At 37.0% G+C, this 25,672-nt stretch overlaps 1 protein-coding gene across 2 annotated transcripts; it reads right to left on the bottom strand.

The window, feature by feature from the left end:
• Positions 1-350: 350 nt before the first annotated feature.
• Positions 351-21,142, bottom strand: LOC114303276 (protein YIP4b-like). 2 transcript variants are annotated; one of them, XM_082920571.1, is made up of 4 exons: positions 20,380-21,063; positions 9,336-9,401; positions 1,597-1,671; positions 351-1,131 (listed from the first exon to the last, which is right to left on the bottom strand). In XM_082920571.1, exons 1-4 carry the CDS (start codon positions 20,842-20,844, stop codon positions 871-873), a joined length of 867 nt encoding a protein of 288 aa, XP_082776697.1. In that variant the 5' UTR covers positions 20,845-21,063; the 3' UTR covers positions 351-870. The 2 variants fall into 2 exon arrangements, with proteins under 2 accessions (XP_082776697.1, XP_082776698.1); XM_082920572.1 differs by lacking the exon at positions 9,336-9,401 and having other exon boundaries at positions 20,380-21,142.
• Between the last annotated feature and the right edge of the window lie 4,530 nt (positions 21,143-25,672).

The raw sequence follows: 25,672 nt of genomic DNA, 5'->3' as shown, positions 1-25,672 counted from the left end.
GTTTGGCTGGTGCTGGTGATGGTCAACATTTTTATCAAATATTCAACCAAACAAATTTGAAACCATTGAAGCTGAGAAAGTGACAGTCCAAACCCACGTGGGATTTTAAAAAGTACATCAAAAAAGAGCCACAAAAAGTTCCTCATATGCAGACAAGGGCCCCCCTTGTGGCAAACTCTGTCAAAAGATTTTTCTTTCTTTTTTTTTTTAAAAAAGTAAAAAAGGAAAAAATGAAAAGGAGATTTGCACCAAAGAGGAAAAGCAACAGAACAGTAATGAGAGAGGCATATATACTCTGCAAATTTCTACCACCATACACATGATTCTTTTGACTGGATATATTCTACGAGTACATAAAATAAAAGCTTTTTCATTACAACCATAAGCTCTTAAACAGCAGAAATCCAACGATGCTGATACTACCAATTGGCATCAACACTAATTACAAACTTCTATTTTTGCAAAATAAGTCCGCTTTTGAATGTGATCGGTCAAAAATTGAAAAGGGTATAGGAGAAACGATTCAAATGTAACTTATTCCATGTCCCACCTTCTCAAAGTTCAATAAAGTAGAATTAAAACTAGCCCAAGGACCTAGTGTCACACAGCTAAGTTCATCTCCTTTAAAAGAAAGTGCTACTCAAGCCCGAATGGCTAAATTTGATAGCTTCCAATCCCAGTGTGGTTATATCCGTCAAAATATTGGCAGACCAAGTTACATGAGAAATACAATACAATTCCGCATACAAATTTCATACATGCGTAGAATATTGGTGGACAGAGTAACCACCACATGAAATTTCTATTACCGCAAGTGTGTTTTGAACAGCCTATCCATCCGTATAACAGCCACGACCACCAATGCACTCACTAATCAATGGCAATGATGAGAAAACCAACAGATACGTACATGAGTAAAACGGGGTAGAGTGCAAGAGCTTTTCTCCTAGGGTTGACAGCTGTACTCATGAATGGATATGCAGCCCAACAACTCCAAGCCAATGTGAAACAAACCACAATCACCTTCAATATCACATTGTCCCTCAACATGCAGATCAGGGCCCCAATATCCAGAGGGAATAGACAGTAACCCAGAAGACTCAGACTCTGGAAGAATATTATGTGACCACCCTGAAACAATGTATACATATGAATAAACCTCAAGCAAACTATTGCCACATGCCATTTTTCAAATTTCAGAGATTCAGACAACATTTCTGCTACGTTTGGATCTTGAATTAGTTGAGGGAAAAGAAAATGAATGGGAAATAAAAGTACTTGCACATATTCATTTTTTATGTGTAACCAAACAAAAAATGACTTTTTAACTTTTAATTTTTATTTACAAGTACATTAACCAAAAATATATGTAGTTTTTTTTGCTTCCATTTTCTTTTCCTATCTTTTACCTTTCTATTTATTTCTCTCCACAAGTCTAAGATCCAAACAGAGAGTTCAGAGATTTCCATGTTTCTTCCTCAACAGAAAACTCTCCAGATTTCCAAAACTCAAAAACTTTTAGCAGAAACCAATTCCTAAACCAAAATCTCATCCCTCATACTTGAGAGGAGAAAAGAGAGGAGAAAGGTGATTTACCAGAAGCAGTACATTCAATGTCAGAATCACAGCACCAGCTGCAAGTAGTGCAAAAGCAACAGCGAAAACCTCAGACTGGAAAATAAATGAAAAGCACAAGAAAGCCATTAGTGAGTTCCCAACACTAGGCCCGTCTATAATGAATGGGACATACTAAAATAGAACGAGGTCCATGAGAGGAAATAGTTCCCACAAAAATAACAGTAGTAACATAGAAGAAAGATTTTGCACTTGAATAAAAAAAAATGATCCTTATATGCACAAGATCTTATTAGGTGTACAATCAAACGCTGTCTATCCCTTCTGAAAAGAGAAAGACCATATTAGATAAGAATTCAACTAATTTATTGGAATTAAGGATAAAGAAAAGAAAAGCAGCAGATATGGACTTAAAAAAACTGAAGATGCAAATACAAGTTTCATATGCTTGAAAAAAAAAATGAAGTACTTTAAAAGGAACAATCAATGCAAGAACTTCACAACCATTATTGTCTCACAGTCTATCTTAGCAGTTTACGATCTCTCTCTCTGATGCAGGAAAACATGTACAAGCAGAATTCACGCAACAAAATTAGTACAAATTCATCTATAATTCTGTTGATTCTACAAATATTCAGAATGTAAAACACATATAAGAGTCTCTGAAATTTATTCATAATACAAAAACTTTGATCAGCCCTAATGCTTACAAGGTTATAATAGAAAAGATACAAATTCGAATAGGAAACAACAAACTAAGATAGTTTCTTGCCAAACACAAAATGAATAAACGATAAAAATAAATTACTAAAAATAAATTTGACCAAAATTTGAGAACTGTAATGCATTAGAAGCATGCCAAGACAAAGGCCATTAAAAACAAAAAATCCTAAATAAAATTATAGACAAAAACAAAGCTTTCCAAAAAAAGTGCAAAAATTTGGAGCCTAAACAATGGAATTTGGTATTAAAAACAAAAAAAGCTGAGTACACAGCGAAAGCTGTGTGTTTTGCTTCTTAGGACATTTCGGATTAATTATAAGTACTTAAAGAAAATTCAGCATTTGCCCAGAGCCTATAGTTGCAATATAATCACATGCATGGTTTTAAAATTGGGTTGCAGCGTAACCCTGTCTTTCTTGGAAAATCTGAGAGCACACTATCCTCTCCTCACTGAGCGACCCAGCATTTTTGTTCAAATATAGGTCGGCCGGCTTGGATGCTATTAGTAAATAAGAGGTGGCTGCTTCTTCACTCTTCAAGTAATTAGGTCAGTATTGCATTGAAACATGGCAGCTGCTTCTTCACTCTTCAAGTAGCTGAAGCTTTTTTCCAAGTCAGGAATAGTGATCAGGCTTAGCTCAATCACCATTACCCATTACAACAGCTATAGAAGTGATTGAATTTCACAAGTCAGCTACCACCATTACATAATGCTTGTAACGGGCCATGACAACCATTACGTAACAGTGGCAATGACATTTGCTACATTCTCTTTCAGCTTTTGTTTTTTATTTATACACTCAGCATTAACGAGTGAATTAATTTTCTTATGTAATTGTAACTTGTAATATATTCTTGTAACATGTCTAACTTGAATATATGAATCATATGATTTTAGTTTGTTTAATAAAATAACAATAAAAAAATAATGATGGGAAAAATTGGGTACCCACCAATTAAAATAACAATAACAATGGTATCCACATTTATTTATTCAACACATGTAACTTGCAAATTTGAAACACAACTATTAATTACAAAAAAATAACAGTAAAAAGGTGCATATGAATTTATGACGCATGAAATGAATAAATGATGAAACAAAAATATGTCAAAGCTCTATTCATAGCAACTTAAAAATGGAATAAAATTTAGAGGTTGTTTGGGATGATCTAAATAAGTGTACTTTTTGATTTTTTATGAAATATGGGTTGGGTTTGAAGTGATGGGTTAGAGAAGTGATGTGACTTAAATAAAATGATGTGACTTAAATAGGATAGTGACTTTTTAGTTTTTTTCAAACATGCCAAACCAACCCTTAGTACATATATTGGATCACTTTTAAAAAATATTAAATCCCCCAAAAACCATTTTGAATATCAATAAATGTGATTATAAAATAAAAGCATTGTTAGTAGATATTTTAATGTGTTATAGATCATATTGTTTGCTTGGGCTCCAAGCAACTTGTTTTCCAAGCTTCCCTCCAAGATTTTTTTTTTTTCCTCCAAGTAACTCTTATTTTATTTTTGTTTCCTTTGCTTTTGCCCCAAGTTTTCTCTCCTATAAATTGAGCTAACCTCTTATCTTGAAAACAAAGAGAAGAAGTGTTTGTTATTTTAGTGTGAGATTATCAAGCAAAGAACTAAAGGGTGTATGTGATGAAAGCTTTGGGTTCAATCAATTGTGCAGTATTGGTGAACTATACACTCAGTTGGGCTGTTCTATCCTGATGGGACAAATCAAGGTTTTTTTTTTTCTGCTGCATCGATGTGAGGCTTTGCCTAACCGCAGAGGGTTTGAATCTCCTTAAAGAGAGCGAATTTCTCGCGCTTCAGCCCGTTCAATAGTTATTGTAATTTTTATTATTTACATTTTCTGGTGTTTTATTTGTAATTATCACCAACAATTTTAACGAGCTTCAGCCAGTAAAATTCGTGGAGCCAATATCGGAGAAGCCCAACGAGAATGCCGGCGATCTCAACAAGCTCTTTCGGTTCAAGGGAACCCACTTCAAGAGATGGAAAGGCAAAGTGCTTTTCTACCACAGTCTCCTCAAGGTAGCCTACATCCAGACTGAGAAAAATCCAAACAAAGTCCCCACTGAAGAGATAACCGACGAGGAGTATGCCACTCATCTTGAAAAAATCGAGAAATACAGTACAGATGAATATAAATGTCGGTATTATCTTTTGAATTGTCTTTCGGATCAATTTTATGATTATTATGATACTACGTACACCACTGCCAAGAAGATTTGGGAAGCCTTGCAGAATAAATATGACACTGAAGAGGCCGAAGCTAAAAAATATGCTGCAAGCCGTTTTTTCCGCTATCAGATAATAGATGAAAAATCAGTGGTGGAGCAAGTTCAAGATTTCAGATGCTAGTGGTTTAAGTTAGATCCGAAGGCATCAAAATTGGAAACAATCTTGTTGTGGCAGGTATTATTGACAAACTACCATCATCTTGGAGGAAATTTCAAAAGTCAATGCGTCACAAGCAAAAAGAGACATTTTTGGAGACTCTAATCACACGAATTCAAGTGGAGGAAGAAACACGAGGACAAGATGTGCTTATGACACAAGATCAATCCATTGCAAAGGTAAATTTAACTTCTGAAAATACTTTACCTAAAGGTCGATTTCATAAAAATAGTCACTTGAAACCAGTTAAGAAAATCTGAAAAAATACTGGAAGGCCACAAAATAAAAATGACCCGAGACAAAAGAAATGGAACCAAGAACTCCATTCACAAGATCTGACAAATATGACATGTTGTGTGTGGGACAAAAGTGGGCATATTGCTCGAACTTGCAAATTTCGAAAACAACAGTCTCGACCACAGGCTAATGTTACCGAGGAACCATTTGTGGCTATGATTATAGATATTTTTATGGTTCAATCTATGGAAGGGTGGTGGACAGACTCTGGTGCCAATAGGCATGTCTGCTATGATAAAGATTGGTTCAATTATTTTACTCCTTTTACTGAGGAGAGGACCATTATGCTTGATGGCTCCAGTTTAACCAAGGTGCTCGAGTGTGGGGATGTTGAGCTGAAATTTACCTTTAGACGTGTGCTTGTTTTAAAAGATGTGTTGTACACACCGTCCATGAGGAAAAATTTGATGTCGAGTTATTTGTTCAACAAAACTGGTTTCAAGTAGACTATTGAATCTGATCAATATGTAATCACTAAAAAATGCATATTTGTGGAAAAATGATATGCATGTGATGGAATGTTTAAATTAAATGTTGAGAATAAGAAAGCGCACATGTTTCTGTTTACATGCTATATCTTCTATGAATTTTTGGCATGCTCGTTTGTGTCATATTAATAGCTAATATGTAGGAGTCATGAATAGTTTAGGATTAATTCTCAGACTAACAAATAATTTTGAGAAATTACATGCTTGCATTTATAAAAATTATATTTTCTCAAAATTTTCTCAACATAATGCGACTGATCAAGAAATATACCATCACAGGTTTTGGTAATTTTCATTCTCAAAATATAATTAGCCTCACCATTTTTAGATTTAAAAGGGAATTTATATTCATGAAAAATTGCATCACCTTATTCAAAAATTATTTTGTTTTCAATATCAAAAAATCTAGAGGTTGTACTATTTGTTGCACATCTAAGAAAAGCACAAGTGGCAACTTTCACACATAATTTATGTCTTTTAGGGTCCACAAGTCTAACAAAAGCTAGACAACCCCAAACCTTCAAATATCCCAAATTTGGCTTAAGCCCTTTTCACAACTCAAAAGGTGTAACTTTCGTTTTTTTACGTGGCATTCTATTCATAACATAACATGTAGTTAAAATTGCTTCTCCCCACAAATTTGAAGGAGCACTTGCTTCAATTAGCATAGCATTTGTTAAATCAGTTAAAGTTCTATTTTTCCTTTCTGCTACATCATTAGATGCAGGTGAATATGATGGAGTAGTTTCATAATTATTCCCAAAAACTGAGCAAACGAGTTGAATCCAAAAGATTCAAACTCCCAGCCTCTATCACTTCTATATCTTTTAATCTTTTTACCGAATTGATTTTCAACTTCAAGAAGAAATTCTTTAAATTTTTCAAAAGTATCACTTTTATTTTTCAATAAGTATACATAAGTGTACTTTGAAAAATCATCAATAAAAGTGATAAAATATCTATTTCCACCATGTATTAAAATTCCTTCAAATTCACATAAATCAATGTGAATTAATTCTAGCAATTCAGTATTTCTCATCACACTTTTATGAGGTCTTTTAGTTATTTTTGCTCGATTGCAAACTTCACATTTCTCAAAATTATTTGTTAATCTGAGAATTAATCCTAAACTACTCATGACTCCTACATATCGGCTATTAATATGATACAGGCGAGCATGTCAAAAATTCATAAAAGACAACATGTAAGCAGAAACGTGTGCTTTCTTATTCTCAACATTTAATTTAAACATTCCATCACATGCATATCTTTTTCCCACAAATATGCCTTTTTTAGTGATTACATATTAGTTGGATTCAATAGTCTGCTTGAAACTAGTTTTGTTAAACAAATAACTCGACATCAAATTTTTCATCATGGACAGTGTCAACACATCTTTTAAAACAAGCACACGTCCAGAGGTAAATTTCAACTCAACATCCCCACACCCAAGCACCTTGGTTAAACTGGAGTCACCAAACATAAAGGCCCTCTCCTCATTAAAAGGAATGAAATCTTTGAACCAATCTTTATCATAGCAGACATGCCTATTGGCACCAGAGTCTGCCCACCACCCTTCCACAGATTGAACCATAAAAATATCTGTAATCATAGCCACAAATTGTTCCTCAGTAACATTAGCCTGTGGTTGAGATTGTTGTTTCCAAAATTTGCAAGTTCGAGCAATATGCCCACTTTTGCCACACAAAACATGTCACGTTTGTCAGATCTTGTGAAGGGAGTTCTTGGTTCCATTTCTTTTATCTCGGGTAATTTTTATTTTGTGGCCTTCCAGTATTTTTTAGATTTTCTTAACTGGCTTCAAGTGACTATTTTTATGAAATCGACCTTTAGGTAAAGTATTTCCAAAAGTTAAATTTACCTTTGTAGTGGAATGCTCATGTCATAAGTGCATCTTGTCATCGTGCTTCCTCCTCCACCCGAATCCGTGTGATCAGAGTCTCCAAGGACGTCTCTTTTTGCTTGTGACGCATTGACTTCTAAAACTCCCTCCTAGATGATGGTAGTTTGTCAATAATACCTACCACAACAAGATTGTCTCTAATTTTGATGCCTTCGGATCTAACAGCATCTGAAAATCTTGAACTTGCTCCACCACTGATTTTCCATCTATCATCTGATAGCGGAAAAAACGGCTTGCAACATATTTTTTAGCTCCGGCCCCTTCAGTGTCATATTTATTCTGCAAGGCTTTCCAAATTTTCTTGGCAGTGGTGTAAGTAGTATTATAATAATCATAAAGTTGATCCGAAAGACTATTCAAAAGATAATACTGACATTTATACTCATCTGTGTTGTATGTCTCGATTTTTTCAAGATGAGTGGCATACTCCTCATCGGTCATCTCTTCAATGGAGACTTGGTTCGAATTTTTCTCGATTTGGATATAAGCCACCTTGAGGAGACTGGGGTAGAAAAGCACCTTGCCTTTCCATCTCTTGAAGTGGGCTCTCGTGAACCGAAAGGGCTTGTTGAGATGGCCGGCATTCTCGTTGGGCTTCTCCAATATTGGCTCCACGAATTTTACTGTTTGAATCTCCTTAAAATTATTGGTGATAATTACAAATAAAACACCAGAAAATACAAATAATAAAAATTACAATAACTATTGAAAGGGCTGAGGCGCTCAAAATTCGCTCTCTTTAAAGAGATTCAAGCCCTTTGCGGTTAGGCAAAGCCTCACATCGGTGCAGCAAAAAAAAACCTTGACTTGTCCCCCCAGGATAGAACAGCTCAACTGAGTCGTATGGTTCACCAATACTGCACAATTGATTGAACCTAAAGCTTTTATCACATACACTCTTTAGTTCTTTGCCTGATAGTCTCACACAAAAATAATAAAATAACAAACACTTGTCTTTTTTTTCAAGATAAGAGGTTAGCTCAATTTATAGGAGAGGAAACTTGGGGCAAAAGAAAAGGAAACAAAAATAAAATAAGAGTTACTTGGAGGAAAAGAAAAAAGATCTTGGAGGTAAAGAAAGTTTACTTAGAAGCAAAGAAAGGTAGCTTGGACAACAAGTTGCTTAAAGCCTAAGCAAACAATATGATCTACAACACATTATAATATTAAAATATCTACTAACACGTGTATCGATAAGTTGTGCACAAAATGAAAATTTTCACGATTTCAGTTGTAGCAACCGATACACTACACCCCGTTACACCCCACAACCGCACTGCCACCATTACCATTTTAGTCAACTTCTACAGGTCTCAAGCATGATGATTGTACAAATCAAAACCAACCCACACAAATGTACAATCAAGCATGAGTCCATTCCTACCAAATTTTCATGAAGTTCTACCTTCCCCCAAAGTTCATAACATGAATTAAACACAAGAATGGGTAGAAATTACTTTAAGGAAGCTCTACCAAATTTCTGGACATTTCCCCCTTTGTCTGTCTCGGCTGAACAAGGAAAAATGGAGAGGAATGATCTCCCACTCACATAACACCCCACTCAACTTTAACACAAACGCTCAACCAAGGAACACTTGACTCCCATCCAAAGCTCTACAAAGGTGAGGTCATACATCCTCAACAAGTCACATGACCAACTGAAATCCATTCATCAAGCTAATTAATTTAAAAATGTATTTACATTTTACTGTAGCACAAAATTATCAAGCCACACCCAAGTCTTATTCATGCTCCAGTTAAGTCAAACACAAGCTAAATTTCTCAACAATCACCATTATGCATGAAATTAGAAATTAGTAGTATATAAATGGGAAATGTAATACCTAGGAAGTTACATCCTCCCCACCATACAAAAAGTTTGGTCCTCCAAACTTAATATACCTTGAGCATCAAAGAGATGAGGATATTTGGCTTGCAGCTCATCCTCCCGCTCCCAAATGGCATCCTCTACAAAGTGATTCCACCACAAAACCTTCACTAAAATAAAGTGTGACCTTGATCCGCAACTATTGTCCATGTTGATCTAAAACTTGCATCGCTAGTACAATGTAACTTAAAACTTCTCGAACCTTGAACGGTTGAAAATCCAAAATACATTGGCTAGGTCATGGAGTTACTGTCTAAAAGCATCGATATATGAATCACGACGTGCAAATTAGACAACATTAGCTTTGAATGACTATTATACTTTTGTGATGGAAAGAGAGTAAATTACACGCATAGCCTTTTCCCACTTTGGTCCCCAACCACCAAAAAAGTTGGTTCAACTCAAATAAATAAATAACAAATTAATAACAATTTCGCCCAATCACAACTTGTCACATCATCACTAAAGGTTGTCTCACAACACTTGAACCTTCACTCCCCCCTCACTTACCCCTTCTCTCCCCTCCTCTATATACCTTCACACGCCACCCCACAATTGACCACCTCCCCCTTCAAACCAAGTACCGAATCTCCTCCACTAGCTTACAGATTTCAATACGCAGCCTCTTTGCTCCTTGAATGGCATATCCAAGGTAATTTTTTCTGGAGTAGTTGGGTTTGGATTTATGGACCAAAGACCAAAGCGAGAAAACTTAATTTTCTAGGGACCGAAAGTGAGAAAATCACCACCGCCAATTCAATATCATGCATTCAATAATTATTCTAAAACATTTACAATTGAAATGTTTCTAATTCACAACACTAAATCCATATTGTCTAAAATCATAAAACGCATTATACCATCTATCAACAAGAATGCAAGATAATAAGGCCTATTTTGGGAAGGCTACATTTTACCCAAAAAGCCACTAAAGAAAAATCAACTCTTCTATTGTTTTTGCATGTCTTTTCGTAAAAAAGTCAAAACGCCACTAAAAAAAGCCAATTCCCAAATCAACCCTAAGTTGTTGATCTTTTCTTCTCTGGTGCATTACAAAATCTATTTTCCAATCTAAGAATTAAAAGAATATATGAAATATGGGCTCTTGTAGAATTCAGTCTCAAACATGATAACTCAGAGTTCCAAAATAAAGAAAGAATTCACTATCTACTAATTGCATAGTTGGGCAATTTACTAATCCTCATTTTTTGTTTTTTTTTTTCATAGACTAATCCCTCAATTATTTTGTAACCTCAAGATATATGTCCATCTCCTAATAACCACAAATTATGAAAAAAAACAAAGGGGAAATTACACCCAAAAAAAAAAAAAAAAAACCAAACAAACAAACAAACAAAATTTGACCATTGTAACAAAATAAACACTTAGTTTTTAATTTTATCAAATTAAAACCTAATTTTTTGATTTGTTTTTAATCTAAATTGTTTGCCTATTTTCGTTAAGTAAAATCAATGAAAAAAAATAGTATTTTAGCTATTAAAGTCAATATAATTTTGTTGTTGATTTTACTTAACGAAAGTAGGCAGATGGTTAGGATTGAAAACAAAACAAAATATTAGAGTTTAAATTGACAGACTTAAAAACACATAGTTTATTTTGTTACAAGGGTCCAACATTAGAGAATTTTTTTTTTTTTTTAATTTTCTCAAAAAAAAATTTCAATTGTAACATCGAGAGTCTAGTAGAGAGAAACTATGGGCATTGTATAAAAAATTAACAATCATGGCTCATTGGAACAAGTACACAAAAATATTCACCAGATAGTTATATGAATCCCAATCATGATCATGGCATAAGAATTTTTATCCTCATCATTCAACTGCAACCAGTCACCAAATGTATAATTAGTCTTGTAACCATTCTAATTAATTTATCCCTTTCTCCGTAATCAATCATGTGACCCCGTCATTAAATTATTAATCAATGCTTCAATGACATCATAATTCGTGAAAGCCATAACATGTTTTCTAAGGAATACAGATTTCATTACCCAAGATTGTATTCATCAACTAAACAAGTCATATTCTTCCAGAGAGTTTATATTACTCTTAGATGTATGTCATCTTACTAGGAATTCATGACCTTGACCAAAACCTCACTATAAATTATCTATGGCTTGAAATCCATAATTTACTTAAAAAATGTTACAACTCAAAAGCCCACCAAGTAAAACCCATTTAACTATCAAATACATAATCAAATCATTCTTTAACAAGTAATCGATTCAATAGTCTAATAAGCAATCATTTTCTTTGCTAGTTGGATCACACATAAAAGAAGAACTCATAAGGTTGACAGGCAATTCTACTTATAATCCTCCATATCACAATCCCTTGTACCTAAGTTTCTATCTCTAAATATTACAGAACAAGTGCATAATAAAATCTAGTTGAGCAACCTCACACTAAAATAAAATTACAAAGGTTTATCTTATTAGCACCTAAAAGCCTTCTTCAAAATAATTTCTAATATCAAATCATGCTCTTCTAAAATGGTAAGTAATAACAACACAGAGTTGAAAAAAAACCTTAGTGGCCTATAAGCCAGAAGCATTTAATCAACCAACATCCAAACGAAATTTATGTCTTGAACCATGAGCCTGGTATTCCAAATTCCAATGCAATCAACAGTAAACAATCATTGAATGAATTTGGATCACATGAACCCTTCCATTAGACTCATTTGCTCCATATAATTGTTAATTTTGACCTCAATAACCAAATTAGCTTCCACCAATTCAATACATATGTTACCTACGTGACACAAACACACCGACACGTTAATTTTCAAAAAATGCAGAACATGACACGTGAGGGACATGCATGAAATATAAAATTTTATATATTTATTATATATTATATATATGAATATATCATATATATGAATATATCATTCAAAGATAATAAAAAATATAATATGACACTAATTCCTATAAATTTATATGTGAAGCTTGGGTAACCAGCTTAGGGTATGATAGAAGATCACCCCTTATTTATAAATGAAGATTAGGGTTTACAAAGAAAACAATTACAAGATGATCCCCTGAGGGTATAAAATGATTACAGACCCTACTCACTTTCGGCTAATATAATATGCCAAACACTTTCGGCTAATATAATATGCTAACACTCCCCCTCAAGTTGGTGCGAAGATATCTCTCATGCCCAGCTTGCCTAATATGTCATGAAATGGTTTATTCCCAATTCCCTTGGTGAGAATGTCAGCAAGTTGTTCACCAGACTGGACAAAAGGAGTACAAATGGTACCACTAGTGAGTTTCTCCTTAATGAAGTGGCGATCAATCTCAACATGTTTTGTCCTGTCATGTTGAACGGGATTGTGAGCGATGTTGATGGCGGCCTTATTATCACAGTATAACCGCATGGAGTCCGTCTGATCAATACCTAGATCACTTAACAATAATTTGATCCATAAAAGTTCACACACACCTTGTGCCATAGCTCTAAACTCAGCTTCTGCACTTGACCTGGCAACCACATTCTGTTTCTTACTCCTCCAAGTAACTAGGTTACCGCCAACAAATGTGCAATACCCTGAAGTTGATCTCCTATCAGTTACTGACCCAGCCCAGTCAGCATCTGTATAGGCCTCTACACGAAGATGATCATACTTTGAAAAATACAGACCCTTACCAGGAGCAGACTTCAAATACCTCAAGATTCTCATGACAGCCTCATAGTGAATCTGATGAGGAGCATGCATAAACTGACTAACTATACTGACAGCAACAGCAATATCAGGACGAGAGTGAGATAGGTAGATGAGCTTACCCACTAATCGTTGATAGCTCCCCCTATCCACAACTTCTCCTCCTTCATCATCCCCCAATTTCTGATTTGGTTCCAGTGGAGTGGCACATGCCTTGCAGCCAAGCATCCCAGTTTCCTTCAACAGGTCAAGCACATATTTTCTCTGTGAGATAAATATCCCATCTTTAGAGCGAGCAACTTCAATTCCCAGAAAATACTTCAAGCTTCCCAAGTCTTTGATTTCAAACTCGTTGGCTAAATATTTCTTCAACAGAGGTATTTCCCCACTATCATTGCCTGTAAGAACTATGTCATCTACATAAACAATAAGTGCTGTAGTCTTACCACGTGAGGAATGTTTCACAAACAATGTGTGATCTGCCTGACTTTGTTTGAAGCCAAATTTCAACATAGCCTGAGTGAATCTCTCAAACCAAGCCCTTGGAGACTGTTTGAGACCATATAATGACTTCCGAAGTTTGCATACTTTGCCTTCTGTTTGATGATCCTCAAAACCCGGAGGAATGTCCATATATACTTCTTCTTCGAGGTCACCATGGAGAAAAGCATTCTTGACATCAAACTGATAAAGCGGCCAATCTAGATTAGCTGCTAGAGAGAGAAGTACTCTGACTGAATTCATTTTAGCCACGGGTGCGAAGGTCTCCTGATAATCAATGCCATATGTCTGAGTAAACCCTTTTGCCACAAGTCTTGCCTTGTAACGCTCAATAGACCCATCTGCTTTGTGTTTCACAGTATATACCCATTTACATCCCACAGGTCGTTTGCCCGTAGGTAACTCAGTCAATTCCCAAGTGCCATTCTTCCTAAGTGCTTTCATTTCCTCAATCATAGCTAGTTTCCACTCAGAGGTAGCAAGAGCATCCTGAAAATGGTTAGGAATGCTAACAGAGGAAATATTGGACACAAACGCTCTATATGAGGATGACAAATGAGAGTATGATACAAATTGTGAGATAGGATGTTGAGTACAAGATCTCACACCCTTCCTCTTGGCAATAGGAACATCAAGATCAATGGTCTCACGAAATTCAAAGTTACCTAGACTCTCATCAGAAGCAGGAGATGGCAGTGGAGTAGCAGAAACGGTCCCGTGTATCCAGTTAACTTGTTTTCTGTCTATGTCCCGGACATAAACATTCTCGTCCTTATTCTTGGTGACAGTGGGTTCTATAGTTTCAGTAGAGGGAGGTGCAAGAACAACTGGTTCCACCATAGGAAGCACAGTAGTAGAGGGTGGTGCAAGAGCAACTGGTTCTTCCATAGGAGGCACAGGGCTCACTTCACACATAGGAGGCACAGGGCTCACTTCACACCAAGGCTCCCCCGGAAATGAGGACGGTGACACCGGAGAGGACAAGAAATAGGACTGAGATTCAAAGAAAGTGACATCCATGGACACAAACCACTTACGAGAAGAAGGGTAGTAACATTTATACCCCTTTTGAGTAGGAGAGTAACCAAGGAAAACACACTTGAGGGAGCGAGGGTCCAACTTACCACGAGAGGGAGAGTGATTATGGACAAAACAGACACAACCAAATATTTTGGGAGGAATAGAAAACAAGGACGGAGAACCGAGGAGGACGTGAAGCGGAGCCTGTTTGTCCAAGACCTGGGTAGGGAGACGATTAATAAGATGGGCAGCGGTGAGAACAGCGTCGCCCCAATAGAGTCGAGGCACATTCATAAAAAAACACATGCACCAAGCCATGTCAAGAAGATGCCGATTCTTGCGTTCGGCTACCCCATTTTGTTGGGGGGTATTGGTGCAAGAGGTCTGATGGATAATGCCATGAGTAGAGAAATATTGTCCTAACCCAGAAGCTATGTATTCCCCGCCATTATCAGAACGAAAAAGTTTGATAGTGGCCCCAAACTGAGTACAAATCATCTTATGAAAAGTGCGAAACACAGAGAAAACCCCACTCTTATCTTTCATGAGATACACCCAAGTAGCACGAGAAAAATCATCAATAAATGTAACAAACCAGCGATGACCGTTTACAGACAGAACACGAGAGGGACCCCAAACATCAGAATGTATTAATGAAAAAGGAACTAAGCTTTTATTCAAACTGGGAGCAAAAGAAGCTCTATGTTGTTTTCCAAGTTGACAAGACTCACAAAGAAAGTCAGACACATGATGATTTGCGAAACTAGAAGGAAATAAATGCTTAAGTAAATGAAATGAGGGATGCCCAAGACGCCGATGCCATAGCCATACATCAGCGGAGGTAGTAGAAGACGTAGTGGTAGAATAAACAAGTTTGTCCGGTTGATCTAGGAAGTAGAGACCATTTTCTGCACTACCACTGCCAATCGTCCTCCCCGCTTCCTCGTCCTTTGCCCGCTCAGGTAACTTAGCATCTTCTCCTTGTGCTTTCCTGTGTCATCCATCTTTGCCGTGGATTATTGATTCTGGTGCCTCAGATCATATGTCTGGCTCCTCTGATCTTTTCTCTGTCTATAAGCCCTCTTCAGGTCAGGACAAAGTTAGGATTGCCGATGGAACTGTTTCTTCCATTTCTGGAAAAGGTTTAGTCCAAGTCACTCCTACCATACATCTATCTTCTGTTCTCCATGTTCCCAAATTTTCTGTCAATCTGTTATCCTTAAGTCGTCTTACCCAGGATTTGAATTGTCGTGTGACGTTTTTTCCTGATCATTGTCTTTTTCAGAGCGGTACTGAGAGCAGTAGAAGATCGGCGGTCCAACAATTGGCGCAAAGCATCCTCCAGCTCAGTATCAGAAGCTTGGGTAACAGAAGTAGAATTAGAATCAAGGGTATCAACGGCACTAGACTGATGAGCCCGGGAATAGGAACTACAGCCCCTAGATTGACCTGACCGACCTCCTCGAGAACCAGACCGATCACCGCGACCCCCAGATGGAGTCCCATGAAGCTTCCAACACGTCTCACGAGTATGCCGCGGCTTCTTGCAATAATCACAGAATACAGACTCCTTAGCAGCAGACGGATGAGGCAGGCTGAGGCCATCTCGAGGAGTAGACAGTAATGCGGAACGGTCAGTAGAGACAGGGGACATCATAGCAGACCGGCGACTCTCCTCATTTTGTACATAAGAAAATGCCTCCTGAAGTGAAGGAAGAGTATCCATACTCAGAACTCGACCCCTAACTGGATCATACTCTACATTTAGGCCGGCCAAAAATTTAAAGACCCGTTCCCGTGAGATGAATTTCTTGTACCCGACAGAATCAGTAAGGCAAACGGGCTTATAGTCTTCCAGGTGATCAAGGCGTTTCCAGCCGTTGGTGAGGAAAGTGAAGTACTGAAGAACAGTCTGCTCCCCCTGAAGTGAGCTCTCAATAGAGCGGCGCAACTCAAATGCCTGTGAAAAATTCCCTTTGCGGGAATAGGTAGCAGCCACAGCCTCCCAAACGTCCTGGGCAGTCTCCATAGATAAGTAGCCCTCACCAAGTTCTGGAACCATCGAATGGATAAGCCAACTCATAATTAAAGAGTTGGTAATCTCCCATTGGTCATAACCTGAGTCAGTGGTACTAGGTGCCTGTATCCTGCCATCAACATATCCCATCTTCCCTCTGCTCTTCAAAAACATAGTCAAGCTTTGAGACCATGCTAGGTAGTTTTGACCATTAAATAGAGAGGTGGTGATTTTCAGGCTAGGGTTGGGGTTCTCAGTCATGGTAGTAGGTAGAATGGAACTTTCACTCTTTGGTGTTTGAGAAGAAGGGGACGCACTGGTGGAATCTGTCATGGATACAATACTACCGAACCCGCAACAAAACTAGTAGCAATCACAAACCACAGTGAGGATGAGTGACGACGACGATGAGGGGTGAGGAAGACGAGTGACGAACGTCTGGAGGAGCTGGACGAGTGACGAGTAGAGGGGCTGAGGAAGACGACGACGACGAGCAGAGGAGCTGAGGAAGACGACGAGCTGGACGAGTGACGAGCAGAGGAGCTGAGGAAGACGACGACGAGCTGAGGAGCTGAGGAGATCGACGAGCAGAGGAGAAGAACGAAGACGAAGAACGAAGACGAAGCAGATGGTCCAACCGGTTGATGAAGACGAAGCAGCGTGACAACAGTGACTGAAGATCGACCCAGTAGATGATCCAACTAGGTACGTTTTTGAACCCTAACCCTAGAGGTGAAGCTCTGATACCATGAAGCTTGGGTAACCAGCTTAGGGTATGATAGAAGATCACCCCTTATTTATAAATGAAGATTAGGGTTTACAAAGAAAACAATTACAAGATGATCCCCTGAGGGTATAAAATGATTACAGACCCTACTCACTTTCGGCTAATATAATATGCCAAACACTTTCGGCTAATATAATATGCTAACAATATGGTCTTTGTTTTATTATTGTATCTTGTTTTATTCAAACTTATAATTAGTTTCACATGTGTCTAATCGATAGACATGTGCGCTTAAGCGATTGACACGTGTGTCCTCGAAGTGTCCAAAGAGTGTCTGGGTCTTTAAAAAAAATTTAAAAATAGAACACGTTTTGAAAAGTGTCGGACACGTGTCCTAAGAGTGTCCAAACAGTGTCGGTGTCCCACACAAACACGACACGGATACGTCACCCTCTTAAAAGTGTCTGTACTTCTTAGTATGCCACTAATATAAACAAAATTGAGATCTAATGTAGAACAAGAGTCTCAAAATTTTATATTATGTTTTATTATTATAGAATTAGATTTTGACTAGAATTTTGATAAATAGTCAAGAATTTTTAGTTTCCTATTATCTTAGATTTCCTAATTTTGTATTGATTTAAGTTTGCTTATTTATTTTAGAATTGCTAATTCTACAAGTGTTGTGTTTAGTTTATTACAAATTATTCAATCAATAATAGTTGTAGAATAAGCAGTTTATAAATTATTCAATCAATAATATTTTAGGAGAGTTTCTCTTTTATTTTCCTTGTGGATTCAAGATTGTTCTTGTTGATTCAAGAAATCACATCTACTAGAACAATATTTAGTCCCCATTTTGTTGAGTAAAACAATATCTAGTCCCTTCTTCCATAACCGCTATGCCAAGATCCTACTAAAATAATGCCATAGCCTCATATTTACCACAAATTGAAATCAACATAGGTCTCCAAGAATTCATTTTCCAATCATTGAGACAAATATTCACAAGGTGAAATTGTTTTCCTCAAAAACTCATAGCACAACATATCTCAAAATGCACTAAAAACCTCCAACAACCTCAATATCATATGATGCAATTGAACTTGAAAATTATAGACATCGATCCTCTCTTCCATTAACACATCTATCATACGAAATTTTAAGTTACCAAACACATGAATGAATGATATTGAAATTCAATTGTAGCAAGTTATTATAATACCATGTCAAGAATAACTAATATCCTACTAATTCATAACATCAACCGTTTAATTCATGAAAAGTAAGCACCACAAACTGTGATCATCACGAAATCGAACACTAAGATACTATTCAACATTTCTAATCTATAAGATACTATTCAATATTTCTAATCTATAAGATCCATTCAACATTTCTAGTCTTTAAGATCTATACCTCTACAATCCCATACACAGATTTCAATCTAGTCTTCATATTTGACAGTGTCTTCCCAAAGATTCATACTTTGACCCAATTTTTATTAATTTCACAGCTACGTTCTAATGAAAACTCAAACATCAAGCATTAAACATCACAATCATCATTATTCCGAAGTTGTCATATGTCTAAACTCTAATCACACGACAAATTCATGCCCCTCATTGTATACCGTACCCTAACCATAATAGCTCTAACAAAGGTTTTATATAAGGTTGTTCTAATATCAGATTCCCAAACTATAGTTCTCAAGACAAAGTTTACAATTCATAACTTCCAATTACAAGTCCAAAACATTTATTTTGATACAAGATCTCAAAACATATGACTCAAATAATCTATAACTCTAATACCACTCTGTCAAATCCTCTTTCCCTAATCCGAGGAATGGAGAACATGATCGATCAAAAGCCTCAAGACATAACTAAAGTTGAAACAAGACTTTTCAATAAATCAAAATACCATTAGTCGAAGCATGCATTAGGAATTCCACAAACGTGAGGTGTTACATTCTCAACAAGCTACATGACCAACTTAAATCCATTCATCAAGCTAATTAAGCTCTCCATTAGCTAAACAAATGCCACCTATTCAACTTAAATCATGCTTACGAATTACAAGACTAAGAAATTAGTATGAATCAACCTACCTCTTGCATTGTTATTTAATAGAAGTAGGAACAATTATATACATCAAAGTCGAAAGTCCTCAACTTAGTAAGCCAAGCCAAGACAAAATTGCATTTAAATTATTTAAATATGTATAATGAACCCCTAATAGCACAAAATTAGAAAGCAACACCAAGTCTTATTGATGCTCCGTCCAATTTAAACACAAGCTAAATTTCTCAATAATCACCCTTAAGCAAGAAATTACAAAGCACGAACACAAATGAAAAACTAATACCTAGGGCCAACAGTTTAGTCTCTCCTCCATGAACACAAAAAAGCCATTGACAGGTTTTTTAGGTCTCTCGGTTCCAGAATGTTGCTTATGCCACACAAGAAAAAGAACACTGCTATACCTTCCTCCAGCCCCTCATCATTTCCAACTTCTCTGTCCCCTTTACAGAGTCTCCCAAAACAACAGAACTACCTACACCATTCTTCCAGGGAGCTTTTATTTGCAGACTGGCCTTTTTCTCAAGTCACACCATTTTGTCCATTCAGATCTCAACTATAGAACAAAAATCAATTGCTTGGATATCATGTACCGAACTAGGTTTTTGTTCGGTACTTGATATTCGAACCATTGATTCGGAACCGGAAAATGGTGCGACCCACTAATTATAGTTGTGCAAGAATTAAAGCTCCCCACTTTCCATTTTTTCCCCTATTTTCACATTCGAAAAAAGCCAACATAACTGATATGTTTTTGGTCACTCCAATAGATCCTTTTAAACTTGTGCTCATGAGGTTGAAAGACCCTTTGGTATTCCTCAACCTGCATAACCTCACTCACATTTAAAACTTCAGGAGCTATCACTGCCGCTGGGGAAAAATCTAGAGGCACCAAAGCCACCATTTCCATCCCATCACCTTCAAAACTCCCCTCCCTCTAACATCTAAAACCGACCCTAACAACTATATATATATAGATATATATGTAAATATGGGGGGAAAAAACAGTTTATTGTTTTTACCTTTTTGACAGATGCAGACCACGAGAGAGTGAGACCGAGGAAGACAATGAAGAAGAAAGGACCCCAGAGATCCCAATCCCTCAACGCCTTTCCTGGGTCTTCGCGAAAGGGATTCGGAAACACCACCAGCTTCAAATTACTCACGATCCTCGACAGATCTCTCTTCACAGTGTCCCACACTGGCTCAGTCAGCGTGTTCGGCGCCGACCCGAAACCGGTAGATCCCGGCGGCGGAGGTGGCGGAGCGGCCGGAACGGGAGTAGGTTTCGGCGCCGGCGGAGGAGGGAGATTGGAGGGAATGAAAGGGGCGGAAGAGACTGGAATGGAGGCACGGGGAGGGCTGGGAGGGCGGGCGGGGAGGACGGTGGTGGGGCCAGATTGAACGCTGGCGTTGATGAGGTTCTCGATCTCGTCGATGTCGGATTGGGATGAGGCGTGGAGGGGTATGGTGTCGCTGTGAGACATTTTCCGGGAAAGTTTTAGTCAACTTTCCGGAAGAAAAATGAGGGATCTGATCTGAGAAAATTTTGTGACGCTTGGTTTGTTTAAGTAAGGGAGGTGGGTGTAGGTGGCGATGGAGGAGAGAAAGGGAAATCGGAGAAGAAGAGCATTGGAGCCTGGAGGAGGAGTGCCTGCTTTGCTTGATGCAATTCCGGAGCGTTGCCACCAAGTAATTAGACGCAAAATAGCGCTTCCTTTGTTAAAATTGCATTTGATTTATATCAATATGCACTATTTTTTATTTAAATTTTAAAATTTATAAATTACTTTCGAAATTATTCCGCTTCATCAGAATTAATCTATATATTTTTTTTAACCTCTAAAACTATCTCCAATGCTTTACTCAAAATTTTCATCAAATTTTAGAAAAAATTAGTCTAAGGTCCCTCTCCCATATTTAGTAATGGAAGAGACCCATAATATTATGTTTTGATATGTAAGGTCCCTCAACCCCCACACTCATATATTACAGAGAAATTTCTCAAATCAAACCTCATTCTCTCTCTCTCTCTCTGAACTCTCTTCCTCTATATCAAGTGGATATCAACAAATAACATTCAAATTGTGCCTAAGCAGTTGAAGAATTAAAAGAAATCGATTACCTTGAGCGACAGAACATCCTGGATCACGAGGCGATAAAGGCAAAAAATTGGGCGAAGTAGCGGCGGTCTTCTTCGGCTCAGCTTCCACAACTGCACTCGCGGTTTCAGCCAACCACTACCGTCGCCACCGGCTGCGGCGATGATCGGACAAAGAGAGACGAGCATTTGGCGATGGAGATGCGAGAAGGGAGAAAATAAAAGGTGTGTGGATTTGTAGAGTTGCTTTGTTTTGGAATCGGAGAGGCAAAATAGAGAGGAGTGGTGGTCATCGCCATTGTTGCAAATAATTGCAGAGCCTCTGTGTATGTGTGTGTGTGTGGTGACTGGGACTTGCAGAGAAATTCCCATAATTTCCTCAGTTCATCAGAATTTCTCATCTTCGTTGATGTAGTAGAATAATTCTTTTTTTAATTTACTTCTTGGTCCTCTTGTGGTTTGTTACCCATTACTTTCCACTGCAATTACAGTAGCGCCCTTTGCCTGTCTTCTTTGGATTTCTGGACATCCAACTCCTCTTTTAGTTTCTTGCACTCATCTTCATGCTGACCCTTCAAGGCCTTTAACTGAACTTCGTGTTCATTCCTGATTATCCAAAAAAAAAAAAAAAGAAACAATAACATCAGTGGGATTTATACAAATTAAGCATTCCAGGTTCCAGCTCGAAAGCAAAGAATTTCTCTGGACCAATCCAGAGAAAATTCAGTTCAAAAACCAGAGAATTTCTCTGGTTTCAACCCAAAGAAAATTCAGTTCAAATGAAAAAAAAATCCAGTTCACCAGTCCAAACACACACCATATATATACCACACCTACACACACAAATTCATTGAATCTAATACTCCCAAAGATGTACTCAAGGGAATCAAGGGAGGGAATCCACACCCTTCCAACATAGGTGATTTGTTCTCAGAAGGGTCTCTGAATCCATATGCAGATGATCCCTATGCATTTGATTAGAGAAAATCATTTCCTAGATTGAACCAATGGCACAAAATCATTGAAGCAAAGTCTTTTGTTCCTTTCCATGTCGGGATAACGGTGGTGCATCTGGACTACTTCACCGACAAGCGACAGAACATGTCATGAACTTTCTGTGCAAGAGCTTGAAGTCCAGAGGACCAATTTTCTCTGTGACGTGAATTTTCTTTAGACCAATTTTCTCTGGATTAACTTGAGGGACCTTAGACATTATGAAAATATTAGATATCCTTTATGCTATAAAATCTTAATACGAGGGACCTTAAAAAAAACCCCAAATTTTACTTAAATTTGATTAAAAAAAAGTTTGATCTGATATCGTGCTTCCAACAAAGTGATTTGGGATTTCATCAAATCATCGGTCGATCAGGAGAACGATTGGGAGACGATCGGCCGGTCGACCGATATATGTAAATTTTTCCAAAAATTTTGCAAGGAATTGGTCAAAGACAACTGGGGAGACATTTGACCAGTTGTCCCATGCTCAAGAGCTAATGGCTCTTTACAATAATTTGGTGAAAGATTCATTTTGAAATCGATTTCGGTTTGAGTATATTGTTTATATAAAAAATTAAAAATAATTGGATATCAGTAGTTATATGTTTGAATCATATTTATTTTACAAAATAAACAACAAATATAATTTCAATAGTAGTCATCTATTTTTTGTAATATAAATTTGATTTAAACATATAGCTACTATGTCTGATCATCTTATTTTTTTGCAAGAATATTCTACTCAATGAGTCTTATAAAATGAATAGTTTGAATCACCAAATTAGTTTCAAAATGAGTCTACCAACGCCAAATGCTCTCTCAAGTTGAAATGACCAACTTGAGAGAAGTCCAACCCTAATTATTATTAGCGGAATAAATACACAATAAAATAAACACAAATAATTTTTTTTTTAATTGTTTGGAAGAAAATCACCAGCAAGGCATCACATCAAGGCTTAATTCCAAAATATGATGGACCCTTTGAAGTCATGAAGCGGTTAGAAAATGTGGCTTATAGACTGATATTGCCGAACAGGTTGAAAATCCATCCAATTTTTTCATGTGAGTTTCCTTAAATCATATCATGAAAATATGGCTAATACTAGGAGAAAACAAGCAAGAAGAGCTTTGCCTGTGATTTGGAAACGATTCGACAAGGAAGTAAAGAAAATTCTAGAACACAAGACAGAAGGCATAAGCAAGAAGAACATATTACCTGGTAAAATGAAAAGGCTTGCCTGATTTAGATGCTAGTTGGGAGAAGGATGTTAAACTGTGGCAATTTGAGAAACAAATTTAGGAGTATCTACAAACCCTACCAATGAGAACGTCAGGTTCTTCTGGTGGGGGTGGTCTGTTAGCACCTTCTACTTGATAGTTGCATGGTTGTCATGTCACCTTGCTGTAGACATCCCATTTTGATTGGCCCTAAAATTTGGGTGCTTCATCCTAGTCACCCGATAATGAAAGCAAAGACGCATGCCTTTGATAATATTCAACATGAACCATAGATGAAAGCAGATCCCAACCTTACACTCAATTTGGCCAAAACAATTTTTAGACGCTTAAAACCATTTTCAAAATGTTTTTAGACATGTTAAATCCAAGCATTCTATGATGTTCGAACTCATATTTCTATCAAAACTTTGAACGTTCCGAAAAAGGAGCGAGAGCATATTAGAAATGAATGAAAATGAGGAGAATCCTTTGAAAATACACTAATTGTCTAAAATTGACCCTGGCTATATAATTTTACATTGGTCATACAATTTTATTGTACACCCATAGTTTTTTGTCATGGCTAAATAATAATTATATGGCCAAAGGAAAAATAGCCGAACAACTTTGGCGGCAAACAGAGTAGTTTCTAGAAAATGGTCCCCCATGCAAGTGGAAAGGTGCCTATTCCGCAATTCTCAGGGGAATTGTAGAGCAAGGCACCTCTTGGGCTATTTAAACCCTCTTTAATCAGGGAATTGAAAGGTTGGAAGAGATTGAAAGAGTTAAGAACTCTTTCTTTTATCTCAAAGCATTCGAAACTCTCTCTCTCTCTCTCTCTATACACTTACACATATACATGCACCATTGAAGCTATCATCCATTCTCTCTCTCTCTCTCTCTCTCTCTCTATACACTTACACATATACATGCACCATTGAAGCTATCATCCTTGAAGTTTTTGCTAAAAATTAAAGTGTCATTTCAGAAGCTTGAGGGTAATTAGAAGAGGAGGTTTGCCAATCAAAGAGCTCTACTTTCTTCTTTGAGGTAATCTCTTGAACTTTCTCTCACTTTCTCTTCCAGTTTCCTTTCTTTTATTTTCTCTCTAGCCAAACAATATTTAGGCCAAGTTTGGCATTCTCAAAAAAATCCAAAAAGTCAAAAAGTCGCTATCCTATTTAAATCACATCATCTTATTTAAGTCACATCACCTCTCTATCACATCATTTCAAACCCAACCCATACCCAACCCATATTTCATAAAAAGTCAAAAAGTACACTTATTTAAGACACCCCAAATAACCCCTTAATTCTATATATGGACTTGATTATGATGTGACTGGGCTTGCGGATAGTGGAGGGGATTTGCCACCTCTCCATAAGATTGTTAGAATGATGTGAATTCTAGTTTTCCTACACTTTCTTTCTTATTTTCCCACCTCCTAAGCACCCCATTTTTTGGATTTTGTTTGATTGTTTAGATCAATTGTAGGCTTGTATAGAGGGTAGTAGCCTGATCCTTTGATTGAATATGGTAATTGTCTTTATTTTCTTTCATTTTCTTTTGTTTTATTGCATTTTTTTACCAATTTTCTATCCTTCCAAACATGGTTAAATTGTTGCAATTCAATCCTTACTTGTGAATAAATAAGTTTGTTTGATTGATTTGTTGATTAATTGAATGGTGAAAAATGGTGATTATTACTCTTTCTCTTATTTTCTCCTTCATTTTCTTTGGAGCCAAACAAGCACCTTTTCTTCAAAAGAGTTGGGAAGCACTCTTCTCCTAACCCTTTGAGTATGGAAATAGATGTCTATATTCATCTTCCATGATGAAGATGGATAGTACTTTCAATTAGTGTTGATGGGTTCCATTTATTGTAGTAGTCATTTTGATTTTTTTTTAAACATTTTCTATTGTTTTCTTATCATTTTTTTTCTATTTTCTTGGAAGCTAAACATGGTTTCCTCTTAGAAATAGATGGTAATCTACT

The sequence above is a fragment of the Camellia sinensis genome, chromosome 3 (genome assembly GCF_055761805.1).
Source record: "Camellia sinensis isolate YWXY chromosome 3, ASM5576180v1, whole genome shotgun sequence".
NCBI classification, from domain to species: Eukaryota; Viridiplantae; Streptophyta; class Magnoliopsida; order Ericales; family Theaceae; genus Camellia; species Camellia sinensis.
The sequence above is the reverse complement of the archived record's forward strand: the minus strand, read 5'-3'. Positions and strand labels throughout refer to the sequence as shown.